General features: G+C 37.5%; 1 protein-coding gene across 1 annotated transcript in view; it reads right to left on the reverse strand.

Annotated features, from left to right (window-relative positions):
* LOC136885511 (intermembrane lipid transfer protein Vps13) overlaps positions 1 to 25,153 on the reverse strand; it is a 1,358,975-nt gene that overhangs the window by 284,237 nt on the left and 1,049,585 nt on the right. Inside the window, exons 45-46 of the mRNA XM_067158109.2 lie at positions 16,689 to 16,913; positions 9,692 to 9,898 (exon numbers count right to left, since the gene is read on the reverse strand). Of these exons, the coding sequence (XP_067014210.2) occupies positions 9,692 to 9,898; positions 16,689 to 16,913 (432 nt within the window). The remainder of the gene's footprint in view (positions 1 to 9,691; positions 9,899 to 16,688; positions 16,914 to 25,153) is intronic.

Consider the following 25,153-nt stretch of genomic DNA (forward strand, 5'->3'; position numbering starts at 1 on the left):
TTCAAGCACATCCTAGAATATCTGGCAGAAGAGCCTGGAACCAAACGTAGCGTTTTAAAGGGAACAGCTAAATTCTATGATCCCTTAGGTTTACTTGCACCTGTACTCATCACGGCGAAGATCACCTTTCAAGACACTTGGCGTCGAGGACTCGCATGGGAAGAAATTCTCCCACCAGATCTGGCACAAAGATGGCAATGTTGGTTGTCAGAACTAATTCACTTATCACCAATACACGTTTCCCGATGGATTGGCATTTCAAAAGGCAAAGGGAACACTGAGATACATGTATTTTGTGACGCAAGTGAGAAGGCATATGGTGCTGCACTACATTTGAGGTCAGAGTCTGATATGTTGTGTTTCGTATGCCTTGTTTGCAGCAAGGCACGACTAACTCCTGTGAGGAAAGTAACGATTCCCAGATTGGAATTGCTTGCTGCTCTAACTGGTACATGCCTCCTCTACTACATCTGAACGGAGACCGATCTCAGCATAAACAAGGCCACGCTATGGAGCGACAGTAAGATAATGCTTGGTTGGATTCTCAGTGACCCAAATAGGTGGAAAACTTTCGTTGCTAACAGGGTTAATGAAATTCTAAGCTACACAGCCCCTAGTCAATGGCGACATTGCCCCGGCGACACTAATCCCGCAGACTACCTCTCGCGGGGACTCAAAATCAAATCAAAATCTCTTTATTTGCAAATGAGGTGTCTACCTCGGTGGCAAATGGTACACTAAAATACATTATTGTCAAGCACTAAATATTAAATTAACAAGAGAAGAAAATTTTTCCTATAATACAATATTATACAATTTACGCTAACAATGTTTTCTATTAAACACACAGCTCATCCTTAATAAATTTATATTGTTTACAAAATTCTACTTATAATATCTCCTGTACTACTTACAAATATAATCAACTGATATACAGTATGTGGAATTACTTCAAATGATACTATACAACTGGTATAACATTAATATTTACATTGCATTTATTTATTTACTTTTTTTTTTTTTACCCGTTCTGGATCCTAAGTAGCATAACGACCTGCTGCGTCTTAACCAGAGCCCCTTTTGCCACCACTTTTCAGAGTTCCTGAAGGGCCTTCACAGCTACCGTAGCGGTCCCAGGGCCCTCGAAGTCCCCACTGTACTTCACCCCTACAGGCAGTCCCCTACTTTGGCTGTCCAAACTCCTTAGACCAGGGGATGGAATTAATTTATTCACACACATTTTTTTTTTTTATTTACAATAACCTGCACCGGTCGAATGCCCTCTAACACTTCATTTATTTTCTCTGTTGCTGTTTATTCTCTTCTTGAATATCTGTACAGATTTTGGAAAAGGATCAAACACTACCCCTGGTAAACTGTTCCACTCCTTCACACCCTTCCCAATGAATGAAAATTTACCCCAATCGCTTCTGCTAAAATTCCTTCTAATTTTATATTTGTGGTCAGTCCTGCCGATATAATTATTTTCCAACTGAAGCCTCTCACGGATATCTCCCCATGCTTCTTCTCCTGTATAGGCTCTATATAATCCTGTAAGTCTAGTTTTCTCCCTTCTCTTACTTAAAGTTTCCCACCCAAGTTCCTTTAACATTTCTGATACACTACTCTTTCTCCTGAAATCCCCTGTTACAAATCTTGCTGCTTTCCTCTGCACACTATCTATTTCTTTTATCAGGTATTCTTGGTGAGGATCCCAAACACTGTTTGCATATTCCAATAATGGACGAACCATACTCAAGTAACTTTTTTCTTTTAATTCTTTGTTGCATCCTTTAAGTAGCCTCATTATGACATGTAATGATCTGTATGCTTTCCCAACAATGTCATCAATATGACCCTTCCAGTGCAAATTACTTTCAAATCTCACACCTAAGTATTTGCACTTGCCATCTTTTGGGATAACTACCTCATTCAAAGTATATTCAAATTCAGTTTTAAAGCTCCTGTTTGTAAAAGTTGAAACAGTTGATTTGCCTCCATTAACCTTCATATTATTTTCTTCAACCCATTGTTGGATACTTTCAAGGTCCCTTTGTAATTCTGAACAATCCTCAATGTTGTTTATTTCTCTATAAACAATTACGTCATCTGCATACAATCTTATTTTTGATGTTATATTGTTCCCTAAATCATTTGCGTATATTAGGAAAAGTAACGGACCGATTATACTACCCTGTGCAATTCCCTTCCAAACTTTCTCTTCCTGAGATACATTATTTCCTACTTTGACTTTCTGAACCCTTGAATTTAGAAATGCTTTTATCCAACGTGTAACCCTTACGTCCAATCCTATTCCCTCCAATTTCTTTAATAATATTCCATGTTCCACTCTATCAAAGGCTTTGGAAAGATCTATGGCTATGCAATCTAACTGACCTCCTGAATCCAACCAATCTGCTATGTCCTGCTGAAATCCCACCAGTTGTGCCTCACAAGAAAATTTCTTTCTAAATCCATACTGGCTCCTCATGAACCAATTTTTATCATCACATATCCCTCTGATGTACTTTGATATTAAACTCTCCAGAATTTTACAAACTATACTGGTCAGGCTGATTGGTCTGTAGTTCTCTGGTTTCCTTTTATCACCCTTTCCTTTATAAATTGGTATTATTATAGATTCCTTCCATTCCTTTGGTATTACACTATTATTTATGACATAGTCAAAGAGAAATTTTAAATAAGGCACTATGTACCACCCCATTGTCTTTAATACTTCCCCAGTAATTTGATCACTTCCTGCTGCTTTTCCTTGCTGAAGCAGTTGGATTTCTCTGAAAATATCTTCGTTTGTGAATGAGAAGCTTCTTGTTTCCCTCTGTCTCTCTCCCTCTCTATCTTCTCTTTCGGTTTCCAACTCTTGACAATCATCTACTGAATCTCTAAATTCCCTACTAAATAGGTTTGCTTTCTCAGTATCTGTTAAATAGTGTTCACCCCCTTCTCCCACCATTGTAGGAATTTGGATTCCTTTTCCTTTTTGATTCCTGATATATGAATACAGCTTTTTCCATTTCCCTTTGTGGTCATTACCCTCTTGAAGTATGCCATTCATATAATTCTCTTTTGCTTCCTTTTTCACTCTATTCAGTTCCCTCATTAGCTGTTTTCTAGTTTCTCTACTCTCCCTACCCTCTTTGATTTTCCTGTTTACTATTCTACATTTTCTTTTTAATTTTCTTATTTCCCTTGTATAATAAACAGGGTCTGAGGTCATTTTACCCTTCTTAACAGGTACAAATCTCTTCTCTCCTTCCCAAATAATTCCTTTAAATTTAGCCCAAAGTGTATCCACGTTACTTCCTTCACTTATCCAACAACTGAATTGTGATTTAAGGTAAGTCCCAAATTCATCAACTTTAGTTTTTCTGTACAATTTCTTGTCTTGTGTAGCCCTCTTATTAAGCCTTTTTGGTACGAGTCCTACATCCATTATTACAGCCTTATGGTCTCCTATTCCTTCAATTACCTCAGTTTTATCAACAATTTCCCATGGTTTAACCAAGAATACATCTAGTAAGTTATTGAGACGAGTCGGTTCTTGTACTACTTGAGTAAATCCTCCCTCCCAAATTAACTTATTTGCCAGTTTCTGTTCATGGGCTTCACTTGCAGCTCCTTTCCATTCAACTTCAGGCAAATTTAGATCTCCCCCAATTATTACCATATCATTATTATTGTTTTTACCAGTATAATCTATTATTTTTTCAAAGATTTCCATGTCTCTTTCCTCTCTTCCAGGCCTGTATGTTCCTATAATTCCCACCTCCTCCATATTATCACAAACTAATTTTATCCCTAATATTTCATCCCTTTCATCAGTAAACCATTCATGTGAACAGTAAGTTTCCTTCACCAGAATAAACACCCCCCCTCCCTTTTTATCTCCTCGGTCTCTACGATAGACTGTGTACCCTTCTGGAAATACTTCTCTATTACCCACCCCTTCTTTCAACCATGATTCCACTCCTATCACCACATCAGTCTCATAAGATTCCATCAATGTACCGAATTTTAATTGTTTATTTACTACACTTTGACAGTTTACCAAGAGCAATCTCAGACCCCCTTCCTCCCTAAAACTTGACTGTTGCAATTGGGTAACTTGAAATTCCTTACTATCCTGAGTTTCTTTTTCTAGTTGACTGAGCCAGCTTGAAGTACAGCTGGCTCTTTCTACTAGTTTTCCTGGTCAGTATTATAACTCAAGGGAGTCGCCTGTTTTACAGTACATATCTTAAGATTAATAAAATCTAGAACAATATTTGCTATCTTCCGTTTACCTGAATTGTTTAGATGGAGGCCATGTTTTGTATAACAGTATCTCTCAAAACTGCTGCATTCAATAACCTGAGTATTCCGAAAATGTTTACAAATTTTAACAATATCTGTATTGACCTTGTCCACTTCAATGTTCACACACGAGTCTCTACTCAAATCATGCCTGTGGGGCACGTTCACTACAAAAACGTTAGTGTGGGTCAGCTTCCCTAGTGTATGTTTAAGTTGTGATCTTACATTCCTGGCGTCGTCGCGAGCTACGTCGTTCGTCCCACCGATGATAAGCACTGCATCGCCGCTCCCGAAGTTACTAGTTGCTGCTTCTACGTTTTCCACAGCACTGCTGATAGAAGCTCCTGGATATATTTCTCCGGTTGCTGCTATATTCTCGTCGTTAATCAATCCCGCAATTCCCCTTCCTTGGCTATCACCAAACACAGCTACCTTCGCTGATTTAGGCCTAACTGGGTCTTGAATCTGAATTCTAGGCCTAAATTTTAAACTCTGCACGGCAACGGATCGCGATGATTTGGTTTCACGCGCGCGATCACTTTCTTCCAGGATTAAATTATTTAGGGCAGAAAATCTATTTCTAATGTTTATTTCCAGAAATTCAGTTGTAGATTTCTTCTTAGCCGGCCATCCACGAACTACTTGACACCACGTGCTCGAGTTTGTTACTTGTACCGGTATATCACTCGAAGAATGGTCAGTCCCAAATTCTAGCGATCGCAGTCTTTCTTTTAATTCTTGATTTTCAACTTTAAGAGTCTCATTGTCCTTTTTTAGAATGTTTATAATTTCTAATGCACTTTTATATTCTTCATCGACTGTTTTCGGTGCTTCGTCAACGCCGTCCCCAACAACAACATTCCGAACACACTGCTCACAAATCCAGTCAACATTTTCATTAGTTTTTACGTCTCTAGGGCAATTTCCGCACTTATAATGCCACCATCGATCACATGAATCACACAACATTCCATTTTTCACTAATTTTCGACATTTTCCGCACTTTTCGTCACATTTTACGGTTAATTTACTCGGAGAATAAAACACTACGTCGTCATTACCGGGCGCCATTTTACTCTCGACAAATGACTTACGCTCAAATGATACTTGGTGGCATGGTCCTTCTTGGCTCGTTGGTGAACACACATCATGGCCATTGGAAAACCCATCAGACATAACATCTCTACCAGATGCGAAGAAACCAACTAAGCAAATTCTACTAATCACTTTGCATGAATCACTGCTAAACACATCACAATTCAGTTCGTACTGGAAACTGATACATGTTACTTGTTGGGTTCTACGTTTTATCAGAGTGATGAAGGAAAGAGTACGATACCCCAAGTATCTCATAGAAATAGATATAAATAACGCTCGACTTTACTGGATACGTCAGACTCAAGAAGAATGTTTCGGTATGGAACTCACCGCCTTGAGGCGAAACATTCCGCTTCCAAATAAGTCCAAGATTAAAAGATTCAATCCATACATCCAAGACGACATCATTCGACTTGGTGGACAACTTCAATACGCAGACCTGACGCATAGAGAAAGGCATCCAATACTTTTGGATGGATCCCACACTTTCACCAGACTTCTGATAAGGCAGACACACATCAGGCTTCATCACTTAGGTGTACGGATAGTGCTGACAGAGCTACGATCAGAATATTGGATTCTTCGCACCAGGCAAGCCATAAAGAAAGTTCTGTGCACTTGTCTGCCCTGTAAAATGGTGCACAACAAATTTGGTGAAGCTATTGAAGCACCCTTGCCACCAGACCGTGTAAAGCCCTTACGACCATTCGAAGTGACTGGCATTGACTTTGCAGGCCCCTTATATATCAAGGTGGGGAACGAGTCGAAGAAATGTTATATTGCTCTCCTTCACGTGTGCATCAACGAGGGCCTTACACCTGGAATTATGTTCAGACATGACCACTGAAACATTCATCCTCGCATTACAAAGATTTGCAGGAAGACGAGGGTTGCCGCATGTAATCTACACGGTCAACGCTAAGACTTTCCACGCTACAAACACAGAATTGCCTTCACTCTGGCAATACCTTACTGCATCTTCCATCCACCAGTACCTAGCACATCATTCTATCAAATGGAGGTTCATTCCTCCACGGGCGGCTTGGTGGGAAGGATGGTGGGAGAGGATGGTTGGCACTACAAAACGATGCCTGAGGAAGGTGTTAGGCAAGGCGTTGATAACCGAGGAAAGACTTAACACCATTCTAGTAAATATTGAAGCCGCCATCAACTCACGACCCATTTCTCAGAATGAAGATGAAATAGAAGCTCTGACTCCCGCCCATTTCTTGACCGGACAAAGATTAACGGCCATACCAACTGGACCAGAACCAGCATTAAGGACAAACCTGACAAAGGAGTTAGCAGTACGACAAAAGATCTCAGACGACTTCTGGAAGTGCTGGACTAAGGAATACCTCATGGAGCTGAGGAGCTTTAACGAAGTTCGACGTCCTCGAGGTAACAGACCACATCTGAGAGTTGGAGACGTAGCACTCCTTCAAGAAGACAACTAACCACGACACATGTGGAAGAAGGCCCGCATAGTGGAAATCCGAACTGGAAGAGACGGAGTGATCAGAACCGTGATTCTTAAGGATTCAAAGGGGACTGTGATAACTCGTCCAGTGCAGCTGGTCGTCCCCCTGGAGATAGACCAGGGTGGGGAGGATGTCAGGGATTGAGACGCCCTCTATGTCCTCTATCGGTGTATCATTCTATGACAGAGACTAGCAGGGAGTTGTCTATCTGTAAAACCAGAGAGTTTGTACTTACTAACAATAATAAAGGGATTTGTTTATAACTTGTAAACGGTCGTTACTCACGAGGAACAAAATATAATAAAATTTTTTAAGATTCGTGAGGCTGAATGGCAGAGTGAACAAGAATATAATCACACGCTATAGAGCTTACTGGGGCAGGTTTTATTGTTTTTCTATCTGATTATCCATTGACAGAAGTTGGTGAGATTTCTGCAAGCATATGAGAATATTGAGATGGTGACCATACTCTTATTTACGGACTTGCAGTAAGGAGGAAGGACGGCAACTCTTGCGGGACTCGCCCTGTATATATATATTTTTATTATAGACTCTTATGCCTTTCAGTATTCAGTCTACAAGCCTATGTCCACTTAAAAGTGGATGATTACTTAGTTGTACTTCCTCTTAATACAAAAATCACCACCACCACCACCACCACCACCACCACCACCACCACCACCACCACCACAGTCCACTTAAAACTAGCCTCATTTCATTCTACATCTCCTACCTTTAAATCATTAAAAACACAGTCACCTTGGTCTCCCTCTGTTTCTCTTACCCTCTAAGACCAAGTCCATTATTCTCCAGGGGAATCAAACCTACTATATTCATTTCACATGACCTCACCACCAAAGCCAGCTCATACACACAGTGCATCATCCAATGAGTTCAATCCTAACTAAGCCTTTATTTTCTCATTGTAAGCACCTCCCATCATGTTTCTTAGCTCTTTGTACAAGCAATTATTCTCACTACTTCCATGACTATTATTTTCTGCTTATGAATAAGACATCCTGAGTCCATCCATCTTTCTCTCCCATATACTAGAGTTGGTATGAAAACAGAGTAGTGTAAAGATAATTTTGTCAAAATGTTAATTTCTTTCTTACAAAATTTCATTAATTACAACTGCAAACTCACTTCATTAGCTTGAATTAATTGCACCTCCTATGCTCCCATCTTGCACGAATACTCATCCTAAGTAATTGAAATAATTCACTTTTCCAGATTTGTATTCCATATCTGCCATTCAATCCTCTTAGGTTTCTTCCCAATTGACATTACTTCAGACTTGGAAATGCTGATTTTTATTGTATTTTTCAAGCTCCAGAACTAATATTAATCAACAAATCTATGAACTGACTTACAGAATAGCTGAGTTGTTAGATTGTTATACTTTCAGTAGTCATGAAATAACTCCAGGTGTCACTTCTTTTTTATATCATCATTTAGTGTTCTGCCTCGCGGCAAGTTTCCACTTGATTGGACTCCATTCGTCTCTATCTTCTGCCTTCCTCTTTATTCTTTCATAGCCTCCTCTTGTTCTACTTATATTGTCCAACATCTGCTATTTTCTTCTTCCTCTGACTCTCTTTCTCAGTACCAATCAGTCGAGTACTTCCACTAACAAGCATCCCCTTCTTAAATTGTGTCCTGTTCAGTTCCTTTTTCCTAATCTTAACTATCTATAGCATGCTTCTTTCCTCTCCATCTCTGTTTAACACCCCTTCATTCCTCACTCTATCGGTCCAACTGATCTACCTCATCCCCTTTCTTCATCATTCAGGTTTCTGTCCCATACAAAGCAATACTCCACACTAAGCACTTTGCCAGATGTTTTTTCAGTTCTTTACTCAGGCTACCACAAAACAGTCTCTCCTTTGTGTAAAATGCTTCTCTAGCCATTGTTATTCTGACTCTGATTTCTTGTCCACACTGCATGTCCTCTCTTACCCAGCTTTCCAGATACTTAAACACTGATTGATATCTGTTCTATCCTATCTTTAGTCCTTTAAACCTACCAACATCCGTTTTGTTCTCTTTACTTATATTCATTTCAAATTTCTTGCATGTCTCACTTAGATCACTCATTCAATATCCCTTTGTCTTTTTTTTTTTGCTAGTTGCTTTACGTCGCACCGACTCAGATAGGTCTTATGGCGACGATGGGAGAGGATAGGGCTAGGAGTGGGAAGGAATCGGCCGTGGCCTTAATTAAGGTACAGCCCCAGCATTTGCCTAGTGTGAAAATGGGAAACCACGGAAAACCATTTACAGGGCTGCCGATAGTGGGGTTCGAACCTGCTATCTCCCGAATACTGGATACTGGCCGCAATTAAGCGACTGCAGCTATCGAGCTCGGTCCTTTGTCTTTTACTAAAAGCACCATGTTGTCAGCAAATCCGATGCATTCAACCCTTCTTCCATCAACTGATACTTCTTCTCCCATCCAAGCACAATCCTACATTCTCTTCCAAACAATCACTGAATAGTGTTGAGGGGGGGGAGAGAGAGCATAACCTTGTCTAATATTTCCCCCAACATTGCTGTCTTGTGACATTAATATAAATAACCCATAGCAATCCGAGCAGTTGCTCTACATATTACATAATCAGCTGAGAAAATCTACACCAGCATACACGGCTTACTACAAAAATAAACATAGCTCACCCTAAAAGTTGAAGTCCTGGATGCATGACTAAGAACAAAAAAAAACAAATAGTAAAATTTATAAATATACACAATGGAGAAACAGTAGTACAGAAAAAATTATTTATAGGAATAATACTTACCCAATATGATAGAGGCAACCCTGTCTTGTTCAAAAACCAGAAGGGACTATACAAACTCATCACTAGTGAACCATGTTTTCGTTCTGTTTGCATACCAAGACCCAGCAAAGTGTTCTGACTACTCTTGAATTGAAGGACACTAAATTCTGGAGGACTGGGTGAGACTTTGAGAGAATATTTCCATTCAGTTTGACGGTAATCAAGTATCTATAAGAAAGGCAAAGTTACAGTAGAGAAAGAATTTTAAATTAATTTGCAAAGATCAATATAAGAACTAAAGTTCTAACATTCATACTCATTCTGAGCTACTACCATGTACAACATATGTTATTTAAAATAGAATATAATAATTTATTGTAATCCAAATTGTGTTTTGATATATGCATGATTTTCTTTATTACAACTTGTTTATCGATTACATCAATAAACATTTCAATTAAGCGTATTAACTACGGAATTTTGTTTCTTAAATTTACTTTTGTCCTTGATATTAACAGAGTTATATAGTCTAGGACAACATGTGTCTAATCCTTCATAAGTTGAATTAGTGATCACTTTTTTGTCACAAGTCTCTACAGAATTATCCTAAAACTACAACAAACATTATGAAAGAATTTAATGAATGACTGCATGAATTGATGAATGAATCATTTCATGATTGAAATGTAGTCATACATTCATATTACAAACTATCCACTTCATAGTCGTATCGATGATATAATCTAATGGCTTTGTAAGAAAAAATATTTTCCACCTAAATGGTACCTTTTAATTTTGCCTTTGGCAATTTATAATATCATCAGACAGGGATCATGCAGCAAGCTATCCAATCTGAAATGTCTGTGAACACAACTACTAACTTAAACCAACAGTGAATCCACCTTTTGAACTTAGAAAAGGACAAACGAGTGGATCAATCTTTTCTATACATTTTCCAGCACAGTACAATGCGACTAGGAAAAAGACTAGAATTCAGTGAAAGAAGAAGCACATTCTAGTTAAAAACATCTCTTCAAGATCACAACACCCACTTCTAGCATTAACACAGTAAGTGATTTTAATTATGCCTTCGGGACTTAAATAGATACTAAAGACATTTTAGCTCAGTAAGATAGAAGTTTGTAACTTACTTTAAATCAACTTCCTTGTAACACTTGTCCCCTTCCCGCTGCAACATCCCCCAACCCTCCAACCCATACGTCCTTTACTAACAATAGTTTTAAAGTCAACAAGGATTTTATTATGTGTTTACTTTAATGCTTTTATATCTAAGCTTTTGTGTACACAGCTGATAATGATTGCAGAGCGATCAAAACATGTACTGTTATTTTTAATGATATTATTAATTGCCAAAGGCAAAATAGAAAGGTATCGATTAGGTGGAAAATATTTTCTTGCGAAACCATTCGTTCATACATTAATGTATGAATAAATCAACTCTCTTCTCTCCCAGTCATGGATAACTACCAACTGGGGAGAGAGCATTAATGAATGAATGAATGAATGAATGCTTCAGCCTACTACTACAGAACCCCAGGAACTAAAGAGAGAACATTCCTTTATGGATGAATGAGTTAATGGACCAACTTCCTGCATGCAAAAAAGTCCTCTCTCCCAGTCACGGATAACCACCAGCTGGAGAGAAAGATTCAGGAATGAATGTTCAAATTCACATGTGATTTAATAATTAAATTAAAGAAAAATAATGTTTTACCAATTACTACATTTAATATTATATTTAAAGCTACTTGTAATTACCATATATCCATTCCCTACGTTATTACATTACCCCACCTTTTTTCATAATGTTCTTGATGTAATACAGTGTAACATATTCTAGGACAAACATGTCTCTTATCCTTCATTATTTTCATTAATGCTTGTTTTATTTTTTCATATTTCCTTTTCTCACATCCTTTTTAAAATACAAAAAATTTTTGCAGTTCTTCCTGGTGCAATCCATATTCATTATTTAATACTGTAACAATTTTCTACTTTTGTGTTATATTCCCTACCTAGATATTTAACTTGGATTGCATCCGTCTCCCTACAAACTCTCAAAGGGTAGAGAAAGGTCCACCTATTCAACACCATTAGATTAATGTTGTTACCTATTTATTAATGCTGGTACTAGTTTTGACCTTGCTATATTAGTATTACATATATTATGTAATACAAATTAAGGTATACCAATTGTAATATTTTGTTGGTTTTCATATATATATCTGCATGCTACTTCCAATTTTGATCATGACTGAAGATGACCTAATACAGCAAGGTCAAAACTAGTACCAACATGAATAAATAGATGACAGTATTAACCTAATGGTATTGAATAGATGGACCTTTCTCTACCCTTTGATAGTGATCAATTGTCAATATGGACCATAATGAAATTCATAACTTATGAGTCCCTACAAACTATCAATAGATGAGCTTTTTCCATTATTTCCCCACAAAGTACAGAACAGTTTTTGTCAGGTTTATCTTTCTGACCCTTATTCTTAAATAGCCCCATTAGTCACCATACCATACCTCTTATTTCTCTGTTTTTGGATAATTTCACAGACTTCAGGTAATGTCCCTTTAGTCTTATATTCTACCATAATCATTTGCTCTCAATATCTTTCACTCTAGTAGTAACTTTCTTGCAACATTTTTTTATCTTTGTTCTGAATCCCTTTATTCCACTAATCTCTCATTCCAATTCTATCAAGCATCCTTTTAGCTTAGTCAGTGATCATCAGTTAAATGTTTCATCTGGTGTTGGTATGCTAACTTCAATATTTCCCTTCTGTTTCCCCTTCTTAATCCCAACCAGTATTCTATTACCTTTCTAGCTATAAGTGCTTGCATACTTATATCTTCACATAATATTGACTCTGCTATTAGCTGTACATTCTTGTAGACCCATTATTATTTTGCAATAATTAATACTAATTACATCTAGTTCTTTTTTATCTACTTCAATACCCTATATTTCTGCCCCATACTCTTGATATCATTTGGCATCTTCCTTTCCAGATGTACCGTGCTACATAAAGCGGCCAACCCTTTCAATTTAGCTTGTATTATTTGCTGGTTTCACATTCTATTTGATGTTGTTATAATTCCTTCGTATTTTATTGACCACTTCAAATCCTACACCTTCTAACCACAACCTTTCATTTTTCTTTAATTCTTTTTTACTTTTTTACAAATGATTACCTTTGTTCTTTTAATGTTAATTTTCAAATTCCACTTCCTGTAATATTCAGCAGGTTCCTTGATTCTATTTTGCATACCGACTGAAGTCAAAGATAGAAGAAGGATGTTGTCTGCAAAAACCAGGAGAGGAATTTCTCTATTTTTCAGACATCAGCTTGTCCTATCCTCCTTCCCATAAATATCCATTATATCGTAAATAAAGAGTTTGAACAATGTTGGTGATAATTTACATCCCTGCTGAAGTCCAATATTTTAATATACCTCTCCTAACGCAAAGCCTTTCTTCACTTTAATTGGGCATGTCACCACATACAGATCTTCTATAGCCTTAATAATTTTATTTGACGGTCCTGTTCTACCCAGCCTCGCAGCAACAGCCTATCTGCTGATCTGATGATCAAATCTAAAGCTTTTTGTAGGTCTATAGCTGTAATAGCTGTAACAAATAATCTACAAGCTTTTCTTTTTATATATTTATCAATTATTATTTTAAATATAAATATATTGTCTGTGGTTCTCATTCCTTTCCTGAATCCTTACTGGTATATGGAGAGTACAGAATCCTCTTCCCATTTTATAACGCTTTTTTGCTAATATCCCAGTATATAACTTACTAAGTGTATCCAACAAAGTAATACCCCTGTAATTATTTGTATTCAATCTATCTCCATTTCTTTTGTATTTAGGACATATTATTTCATCTTCATCAACATTAAAAAAATAAAAAAAATTAGTTATTATTTCCAACAACTGTCTATTATTGCCTAACATTTTCTGGAATTCATATGTAATTCCACTAATAGCACTTGATTTACCCTCCTTTCTTGTTTCCAATGTCTATAATATTTTGTCCATAGTTATTGGATCATTTAGTGTGGGCAGAGTGTTCCCTATATGTTTCAGTATACCTATCTCAGTTTTATTTATTTTCCATTCAACTTACTCCCTAGCGGCCCCCTAAGGTTCATTATCCACTTCTCCTTGCTTATATTTACTTGGTATCTACCTTTGTTTTTTATAATACCTATTTAATAATTGTACCTCTTTTTTCTGCCAAGTCCTTCTACTCTCACTTATTACATCTTTGCATTTCTTTCCTAATCTACAGAATTATGTCCATACCCCCTCAGATCCCTCATTTCTGTACACTTTTAGTGCCCTTATCTCTTCAGTTTTATTTTTCATACACTCATCATTATACCACAGGTTTTCTTTGTTTTCTCTTCTCTTTCTTACAACCATTTTTCTACCAGCTATTACTATCAATCTTACAATTGGTCTTATTCCCTCCTCTATATTATTATTCTCTATCATATTCTCAATACATACCTTCAAAATTTGGAATGTTTCCCTCAATAATAATCCCTAAATTCATCTCTATGTTCCTCACTCCATTTATTCCTTACCAACTGTTTCTGTATATTATTAATCTGTTTTATTTCCTTTGCATTTCCTTTACTTCTTAGCAATTGAATAACAACAAGGAAATGATGAGATGCTGTCCAGTTATTAACCTTTATATTTTTAATATAATTCAGTTCCTCTCTATTTGCCATAACTAAATATATGGTACTCCCTCCTGAATCAACTATATATGTTAAATTCCCTGTTTTCTCCCCCAATCAGCCACCATTCAGTATGTATAATAAATTCTTCTACTGCACACATTTCTAATAGTTTCTTTCCATTCTTGTTGCATTCTTTCTTTATCTATACTTCTAATTCTTTCTATTAATATTTCTTCTACTGCATTTTTTCACCCACCGTTGTATTTAAATCCCTCATAATTATTCCTGCTTCTTCATTTTTAATTTAATCTGCCTTACTATATCAATAAGGTCATTGCAAAGCAAATTGCAAAGGCTTGACATCACACATACTTTAATTGGTCTTCTTCACATATTTTTCCCTATTCTAAAAGCACTATCAATGTCACACTCACTACTCTCAACTTTTATTACTTTCTCCTGTATTAAGGAAATCACTTTGTCCAACATATCATCACAATTTTCCTTCTCCAAATCAGCCAGTCCATACATTTGATTAGAGACAAAAAACTTGGGATTTGGAAACTCCTTTAACAATACAGGAACATGTACCTTTTTGTTTCCGGAGAAGCCACTTGACGGGGGTGAAAAAAGTGAAAAATCGTTGAATTATTTTTTATGAGGATACTTATATCTTAAAAACTGAAGATGTTGCAGATGTGGAAATAGGTATTTGGAATCTCCTTTAAAAGTAAAGAAACATACCGGTATTTAATTTTTTTGACTTGAGAGATGACCGTTTCTCACATGTACAGTTCTATGTCATATGGTCGTCTTAGCCCCAAAAGGTAATACCACAAATGTGGTTTACAAAGAATTTCTAGGGTAAATGAAACTCAGTTTTTTGGCGAGTTTTTATACTTTAGGAATTTTCAGATAATGTCTTAGTACAATGCCAAGGAACGACTACGTCCTCCGCAAGAAGTAAACAAAGAACGGTCGTTCCACATGGTGAAAGCTTGCTAGCGAGAGAGGAAAAGTTTGGTAGTGAGGGAGCAACTATTGTTGGATACTATTATTTAAAAAATGTTTTCTTTCTCAGGCATCTTTTCATGTTCTCTTAATTATGAAGGTTGTATATTAACTCAGATGCAGCGAATATCAAAAATTCTACTGGGGCCAGATCACTCAAACTTTTAAAACAAGATACAGAGAACAATCATAGCTTTCAAATATAATCCAGGATGTAGGCTATATTTGCCAACCACTCACTAGTCTCAATTCAAATCACATGTGCTAAACTCCTTTTTTGGTACAATTTCACTATCTGCTGATCACCCTTAATAACATAATAATGAGGTTTAAATGATGGACATATTATGTGGAGTAGCTTTTAGAGGAGAGATATGTTAATTAATTCACCTTTTCGCTACAATGGAAGGTAGAACGCACTGCAGTCATTCAACTTTAGCTCGCTGATAGATAGTGGCCATAACCTGGGGCTTATGCTCACAGATCCCTTTTGCTTGCCCCAATCACACTCACAGATTCAGTTACCAATCCCCGCATAATAAAACACAACTAAATAAAAGCTGTAAAGACCTGGTGCACCCTCATCACTAAAGGGGAATGTAGCTGCCGTGCTTCATGTGTCTCCACCAATTCTCAACGTTCTGTGTATGCATGGCACGCCCATCGTTAGGCATAAACCTCCCGTTTCCCTATTGATGTGACCATTCCTCCTGCTGTCAACAAAATGAATGGAGTGGTTCACATGAAGATCCACAGATCCCTTATGCTCCACACAATCGTATACCTTCCAGCAATATGAAATAATTATTATTCCTGGCAATATCCAGCAGCTAACGTCTTCTTGTCCCATCTTTTGACCAGTACAATGAAAAACGGTAGAGACACAAACACAAGAAACCAACAGAGCAATAACCAACAGAGGTAATGAATAAATAATACAACGGGGACCTAACAATATGCTGTTCCATACATAGCACACCTACATGTCTGTGCTACAAGTGGTGACTACTAGTGTTAATGTTGATCAGCATATAGTTCTGTCCTGTCTTTTGAATAATAATGTTGGTACCAAACAGTTGCTGAGGATGGCTATGTACAAGCAGTTGAAACCACTCCAGTGAGGTACTCCATTTACTATCCATTGTAAAAGACATGGAAGTCAGTTTATTTAAGCGAGTTGTTAACGTCACTAAACAATGCCAATTTTGAAGAATTTAAATCGTAACTTTTCAAATTCTAATATATAGTATTATTTCAATAAATTATCTTACCTGAAATACGACAAGAGAAGATCCAGGTTTTGCGGTAGCAAATTGTAACTGTTCACCTGCTCTTAGAACTTTGCTGATTGTTGTGCCTGGTTGGAAGCATGTAATACTAACAGGCAGCAAGTTCTTGATGACAACTGCTGGTTTGATTTGTAATTTGTAGAAAGAACTAGCCATCACTTTTGTATTACTAGTTTCAAAGTATGCCTGATCCACTGAGCCCATAATCTAGATAAGTACACAAAGAATTAACAAATATTATGCTACAGGATTGTATAACGAAATTTGGCAAAGTAATAAAGAAATCATTCAATAACAATAATATAACTGGTTTGAAAAATATATATCACAGATAGAATGCAACAAAAAGAGGATAAAAACATACACAGAGAATGAACAAATAAACATATATTGTTGTTTTCATATGCACTGGACCTTTCCTCATCAATTCTGAGTTCACAGAAGAGTTTGTTTCTGGAACCGAGGATATAGGCTTCCACACTCAATAAAGGTGACTATCTTGAGAGATCTTGATGCAGAAGTATATGATAAGAAGAAAGCCAAATACGAAAAGAAATGGAGGAGACAATAAGGTCAAGGTCAAGGAACACAGATGCAGAAGCACGATGTAGTTACTAAAGTTGTTATATATAAATTCACAGCCTGCTACTTTTCATGGATTTCTTTTCTTCAAAATCACAGCCTGCTACTTGTTTGGGAACATTTCAGTGAATGAAGTAGCAGCTGAGGTCGAACAGGTGACAAAAGCACGGTGATAATCGATGATGTGATTATCAATACATTTACCGGTTAAATTTCAAACACTGCATCTCGTATAACCAGCTATTATCGAAAGTCACACAAATTCGATTTGACAGCAGAATAATATATAAGTAATAATAATAATAACAACGTAAACGTTTCCACCTTTTCAATACTAAAATATATTCACAAAATTATAAATTACACGGTACTAGTTTCGACCCATCTAGGGGTCATCATCAGCCGTATTGGAGCAAAGATCACTTTTGGCTGATGATGACCCCTAGATGGGTCGAAACTAGTACCGTGTAATTTATAATTTTGTGAATATATTTTAGTATTGAAAAGGTGGAAACGTTTACGTTGTTATTATTATTACTTATATATTATTCTCAGTTCAATACGGGCCAAAAACATGAAATTCATAACAATTAATTATTGACAGCAGAAAGCAAAACCAAGCGCGGATATTGAAAATCCGTACAATAACGTTGTTGATCCGTACAACCGTAAAACATACTCAAAATCCGTACATCTTATGGAAAAAATGGAATACTTGGCAGGTATGAGAAGGGGTCCTTTGCCGATGATTTTAAGAATTTTCATATCCTGATTTATGCCTGTGAATTTATGATCAGAATAATCTATATGCTGTCCCACATCCAAAAACCTGTTATATTTCAGGGCGTTGACTTGTTCCAAGTACCTTATATTAAAACTCCTTCCAGCCTGACCAACATATGATGAGCCGCAACTATTGCAATTAAGTCTGTATACGCCTGATTTTGAAAAACTGTTGGAAGTTGTTTATGGATTTGGTTGGCATTGTGTAAGATGTCTGCATTCCTGTTATTAGTTTTAATAACTACTTTTACGTTGTGCTTTTCAAAGATGTCAGTAATCTGGTAAATCTGTTCGTCGTTAAATGTAAAGGTGGAAAAAGAAATGTTGTTTGGTTTTTCTTTTGTCAAAGTGGTCGAGGGACGATATTTATACTTACTGAGTATTCCTTCTATTAAGAAACTGTTGTATCCATTGGATTTGGTAAAACTACAGGTAGTGTTCAACTCATTTTTTAAGGTCTCTTCTTGACATCAGGATGTTGAAAGCTCGGTAAACCATAGTACTGTAGGCAAAACTGTTACCACAATCCATCAGGATTCTTCACATCCTCAGATCCACAAACAAGCAGCTCATTCTGCATCATTTCTCACATTCAGGAGTTTATTGAAATAGTCTTTCCACCTATTCCTTATCTTCTCTGGGTCTGTAAATACATTTCTACTCTCTTCCTTTGCTTGCTTTGCATAGATTATTTCATTTCTCTTATTTTTTAGCTATTGATACAACATTCTTTTTCCACCATTTACATTCTTTTGCAACTTTTGTGTGAATAACTTTTGTGTGAATATCTCCCAACATTTTTTCTTTTTCTCATTTTGCACTTTTTTACACTTACTTTTCATTTCCTAATACAGGTAAACCTTGTTATACGCAGATTCGTTATCCGTGATTTTGTATATACACGATTTTGGTTTAAGTCTAGTGCTGCCATCTTTTAACAGCATGTGGAAGCTGTAATGCCTTAAGGTGGGTACAGACATGCGTGCTGAACTTTGCAACGTACACTACGTCATGCAGCAAGGTTAAGTGGGGCAAGCGTATCCCTACGCGCATCTGCTGTTGTGTTTGTCGAGACGTGAATTGTCAGTTCCAGTCCGTAGAGCTGATAAGTTGTACTTGACAGGTTTCGTATTTAAAATGCCGGGTAAAAGGAAAGAAAGTGTGCCTGCCAAAGGAAAGAACCATTTACGAAGGGTGTATTCATTAGAAACCAAGTTAGAAATTTTGGATTGCTATGAGATAGGTGAGCATATTGTTGACATTCAGCGTGCTTTGGGACTTTATAAATCGACTGTGAGAACTATTTGTGACAATGTGGAATAAATTCAAAAAACTCTTCAATCTTCTACTAATTCAAGTGTGACTAAAGTAACCAAATCTCGCTCGGAAGCGATGGAAAGAATGGAAAAAATGGTAAGCCACTGGATTGAACATCACAACCAACAACACATACCTCTGTCTGGAGCTCCTATTCAACCTTGAGCCAAAATTAAAAGGTTGTGACAACAGCAGGATGGGAGTTCATTGGAGATGGAATAAGAAAGGTTGGATGATTTCTGCTATTTTCAGTGACTATTTTGTTAATGAAATTAATAGAGAATTGAAGGCCTAATGTGAGAAAGAAAAAAATCCATTCAAAATTCTCCTCCTCGCTAATATTCCCAGGCACCCACTTTCCATTATTGATTCAAATAAAAAAACTGAAGTCCTTATTCTTCCACCCACCACCACATCTATCCTACAACCCATGGACCAGGGAGTTATTTCTACATTCAAAGCATACTATCTGCATATCAGTGTGCTCTCGGACTCACATAGGCAGGGGCACCACTCCCTGGGTACGGCTGCCTCCAATGACGGTCCCTATCTGCTACCTAATTCATTATTTTTGTCATTTTTTACTAACTGGTATTTTTGCCCCCACTCTCGGCAGCCCTGACGATGGTTTGCACGGTTCCCCACATTCACACCATTTAAAGCTAAAAATTTCATTTCTTAGAAGTGAAGCTTCCACGGTGTGAAGAATTATTTAATTTAATTTAATTTAACGTCAGCAAACTGTACGAGATATGCGTACAAGTACAACACGGTTCAACCCGGAAATTAAATTAAATAAAAATTTCATTGTTCCATATTGTACCTCTTATTTATATATCATTACAAACCAAGTCTAACCATCGTCATTTTGGTCTCCCTCTACTTCTCTTACCCTCCATAACAGAGTCCATTATTCTTCTAGTTGTAATAATTTCATGTGGCTATTTCTGACCAGGTGCAGCCCTTGTAAGGCAGATCCTCCGATGAGGGTGTGCAACATCTGCCATATCTAGGTAACTGCATGTTATTGTGGTGGAGGATAGTGTTTGTGTTGTGTGTGAGTTGTAGGGATGTTGGGGACAGCACAGATACCCAGTCCCTGAGCCAAAAGAATTAATCATTTAAGTAAAAATCTTGACCCAGCCGGGAATCAAACCTGGGACCCTCTGGACCAAAGGCCAGCACGCTAACCATTTAGCCATGGAGCCAGACATTCTCCTAGGTAACCTATACTCCTCCATTCGCCCCACATTACCCCACTACCCAAGTCAATTCATGCATACAGCTTTGTCCATCGGATTCATTCCTGCTTTAGCCTTTATCTCCTAAATCCAAGGATCCTCCTGCCATTGTTCCCACCTGTTTGTACCAGCAATCAGACTTGCTACTTTCATGTCTGTTACATCTAACTTACGAATAAAATATCCTGAGTCCACCCAGCTTTCATATCCGTAAAGCAAGTTGGTCTGAAAACAGACCAATGTAAAGGTGGTTTCATCCGGGAGCTGACTTCCTTCTTACAGAATACTGTTCATCATATCTGCGAGCTCACTACATTGGCTTTACTGCACCTTGGTTCAATCTCACTTACTATACTACCATCCTCGGAGAACACCCATCCTAAATACTTGTAATTATCTACCTATTCCAGTTTTGTATCCTCAATTTGATATTCATTTCTTTTGGATTTCTTAGTTACTGACTTCATTTTAGTCTTGGAAAGACTTATTTTCATACCATGCGCATTGCTCCTATTTTCACGTTCCAAGATGGCAAAATCTGCCATTAAGACCAAGTTGTCAGAGTAGACCCCGTCTTGTAGCATTCTTCAGTTACCTGGCGCATACTGAAAATCTGATCTTGACAGTCCCTCTGTGGTCTGCAACCACAATGGGTTTCATCCAACTTACTCTCAACCACTGATCACACCCTACCTTCCAAGATGCTGCTAACACTTTGCTTGGTATACCGATCAGTGAGATACCTCGATAGTTGTTGCAATCCTACCTGTTCCCTTGCTTATAGATGGTACAAATACTGCTTTTGTCCAAGCAGAAGGTATCGTACTAACACTCCATGCTAATTTTATCACTCTATGAAACTATTTCATCCCTCTGTTCCCATTATATTTCACAATTTCAGGTCTGACTTAATCTATTCCTGATGCTTTATGACAATGGAGAATATTTACCATTCTTTCCACTTCATCAAGCATAATTTCACCAACATCATTGTCCTCCTCCCCACGAGCTTAGTTGTTTGGCGACATCACCAGGAATATTTTTTTTACGTTGATGATTTTGAAAATATTTCTTCCACCTGTCCAGTGATTTCCTGGGATCTACTGTGAGTTCACCTGAATTACCCAAAACACTATTCATTTCCATTTTCCCTCCCTTTCTAAGATGTTTTGTTACTGTCCAGAAAGGTTTCCCTGCTGCTTGACCTAGCCTTTCTAGGTTATTACTAAAATCTTCCTACGAATTCTTTTTGAATTCAGCTATTTGTTTTGCTCTCTTTCTTTCATCTACATACAATTAATTCCCTGTTTGCATCAGTGTTTGGAGCCATTTCTGATACACCTTCTTTTTTATGTTTACAAGCTCCTCTCACTTCATCATCCCACCATAAGGTTTGCTTTTTTCTATCCTTACACACAGTTCTTCCTAGGCATTCCGTTACTGTTTCTACTACTGCATCCCTGTATGCCTTCCATTCTCTTTCTATATCCTGAACCTCCTTACTGTCCACTGCTTGGAATTTTTCAGTGATCATATCCATGTACTTCTATCTAATTACCTTGTCCTGGAGATTTTCTAACCTAATTCGTCTCCAGACAGATTTCACTTTCTCTATCCTAGGCTTAGAGATTCTCAGTTCACTACCGATCAGACAGTGGTCTGTATCATCGAAAAATCCCTCTAAAACTGGCACATTCCTAACAGATTTCTTGAATTCAAATTCTGTTATGATACTAATCTACTATGGAACTGGTGCCCCTACCCTCCCATGAGTAGTGATGAATAGCCTTATGCTTGAAGAATGTATTCGTAACTGCTTAAACCATACCTGCAAGGAAGTCCAGTAAATGCTTCCCATTCCTATTAGTTTCCATATCTTCCCCACATTTACCGATTATCCTTTCGTATTCTTCAGTTCGATTTTCAACTCTCACATTGAAATTGCCCATTAGCGCTATTCTATCCTTGCTGTTGACCTTGACTACAATGTCAGGCAATGCTTCATAAGACTTGTCAACTTCATCTGCACCGTCACGTAGTGAATAAGCTGAGGTAATTCTCTTCCTAATTCCTCCTATTTCCAAATCTACTCACATCATTCGCTCATTTACGTGTCTAACAGAAACTATGTTGCATGCAATAGTATTTCTGATAAACAGTCCTACCCTGAACTCTACCCTTCGCCTTTTAACACCCATCACGTACGCTTTATAATCTATCTCTTCCGCATTATCTCCCCTTACCCGAATTTCATTAACTCCTAACATATCCAGATGCATCCTCTTTGCCAACTCCGCCGGTTCTATTTTCTTTCTTCCATAAGCCCCATTAATATTGATAGCTCCCCATCAAATTCCATTTCGTTCGACAAGGTATTTCTAAGGAGTCCTTCACCTGTCAAATGGGAGTGGGACTCTGTTATTCCCATAGGTCCGAGGCTTACCTAAAACATTCGGAGTGTACTTGGTGAAAATTCTGTGGACTTATGACCTACACCAGTTAATACACAATTTGCTTTACGTTGCACTGACACAGATTGGTCATATGGCGATGATGGGACAGGAAAGGGTTGGGAGTGGGAAGAAAGCAGCCATGATATTAATTAAGGTATAGCCCCCGGCATTTGCATGGTGTGAATGTGACAATTAAAATTGAAATAATTGATAAGGAAATTCCACCTATTCAATACCAAATAATAAGAAATGTAGTGAATTACATTCTCATTTAATAATAATTAGAAATGGTACCGGTTTTGACCCTAGTCCAGGTTTTCATCAGCCGATTAAGAAATGGAAAACAATGCATAGGATCAGTAGAAGAGGTAATATGAAAAGGAAATGAACGGGGGTAGACACTGTAAAACTTAGAAGTCATTCAAAAGAAAAACAGTGCGCAATTCTTGTATTTCACTTCTTCTAGTTATAAATAGAGGATTGTGGAGGCGTTTAGTAAATTCACACAGATGCTTGCAGACTGAATGCTGAAAGGCATAATGGTCTAAAATGAAGATTTATATATGTACGTTTTTATTAGTAGGGGTCCAGATGTGCCAGGAGGAGGGCCTAATTATAGCAAACACGTATTTCCAGCTACCTCCACGTCGCCTGTATATGTGAACCTCTGATGCTGACAGCAGTATTAGGAACCAGATTGATTACATCACAATTAATAAGCGGTTCAGAAATTCTATCAAATGTGTGAAAACATACCCTGGTGCTGATATCAACTAAGACCATAGCCTACCGTTTGCTTCCATGAATCTCAGGCTGAAGAAATACCATTTAAAGGGGAGTTTTAGTCGGATTGAGATTCAGAAGCTTCAAGATCAAGCACTGAAGGATGTTCAGTCGGCCCTACGTGTAAAACTTGCGGAAGTTCAAAACAGCGTTAATGTAAATGATGTTGAAGGCACTTGGAATCAAATCAAATGTGCAATTAACGATGTAAGTCAAGTAAAATTAATGGATGCTGGAAGAAGGAAAAACAAGCTGTGGATGACAGAAGAAATCCTGAAGATGATGGACCAGAAAAGGTCTTTTAAAAACAAAGAACCTGTAAAGTAAAAAAGTTTGCAGAATTTAATATGACAAAGAATAAGGAATGCAAAAGAACAACAACTCTCTGAGGAATGCAATGAAATAGAATTAATGAATTCAAGACATGATTTTTTCAACATGTACAAGAAAGTGAAACAAGTAACTGGTGCATATAACGAGAAGGGTAGCGGAGTCCTCCTTAATAAGAATGGTGACATCTTAGTGAGTACAGAAGAGAAACTGAAGGAATGGATGGAATATGTACAAAATCTCTTCTTGGATCGCAGAAATGTGGATCATGGTGCTTGGGCAGACGATGGTGTGGATATCACATGTGCAGAAGTAGAATATGCTATAAGAACAGTGAAGAATGGGAAGGCTCCATGCCCTGATGAGATGTATGCCGAGATACTGAAACTGCTTGAGAAAGAAAAATCCCTTTCATTATTAGTTTACCTATTCGACAGTTTTCACCGCAGCGGAACCATTCCTCGAGACTGGCTCAAATAGACTTTCGTAATATTGCCTAAGGGAGCCAATGCAAAATTCTGCAATGAATATAGAACAATTAGTTTGATGAGCCACATTCTGAAAGTATTTCTAAAAGTCTTGCATGCAAGAATTTATCATAAATATGAGGAGAATATTGGAACCTCGCAGTTTGGCTTCAGACATGGTTTTGTTACTAGAGACGCATTATTCAGTCTGCAGGTATTAGTCCAACGGTGCCGAGATGTCAATGTCGATGTTTTTGCATGTTTCATCGATTACGAAAAGGCCTTCGATACAGTCCGCCAAGATATGTCTCAATCATGAAAGGAGTTCACCAAGGCTGTATTCTTTCCCCCACGCTTTTCAATATCTATTCAGAAAAGATTTTTCGAGATGGTCTTTACAGAAAGACTCAAGGAGTTGTGGTTAATGGTTTCATCATAAATAACATCAGGTATGCCGATGACACTGTGCTACTTGCAACCAATCTCCAGGA

The sequence above is a fragment of the Anabrus simplex genome, chromosome 1 (assembly GCF_040414725.1).
Source record: "Anabrus simplex isolate iqAnaSimp1 chromosome 1, ASM4041472v1, whole genome shotgun sequence".
Classification (NCBI taxonomy): domain Eukaryota; kingdom Metazoa; phylum Arthropoda; class Insecta; order Orthoptera; family Tettigoniidae; genus Anabrus; species Anabrus simplex.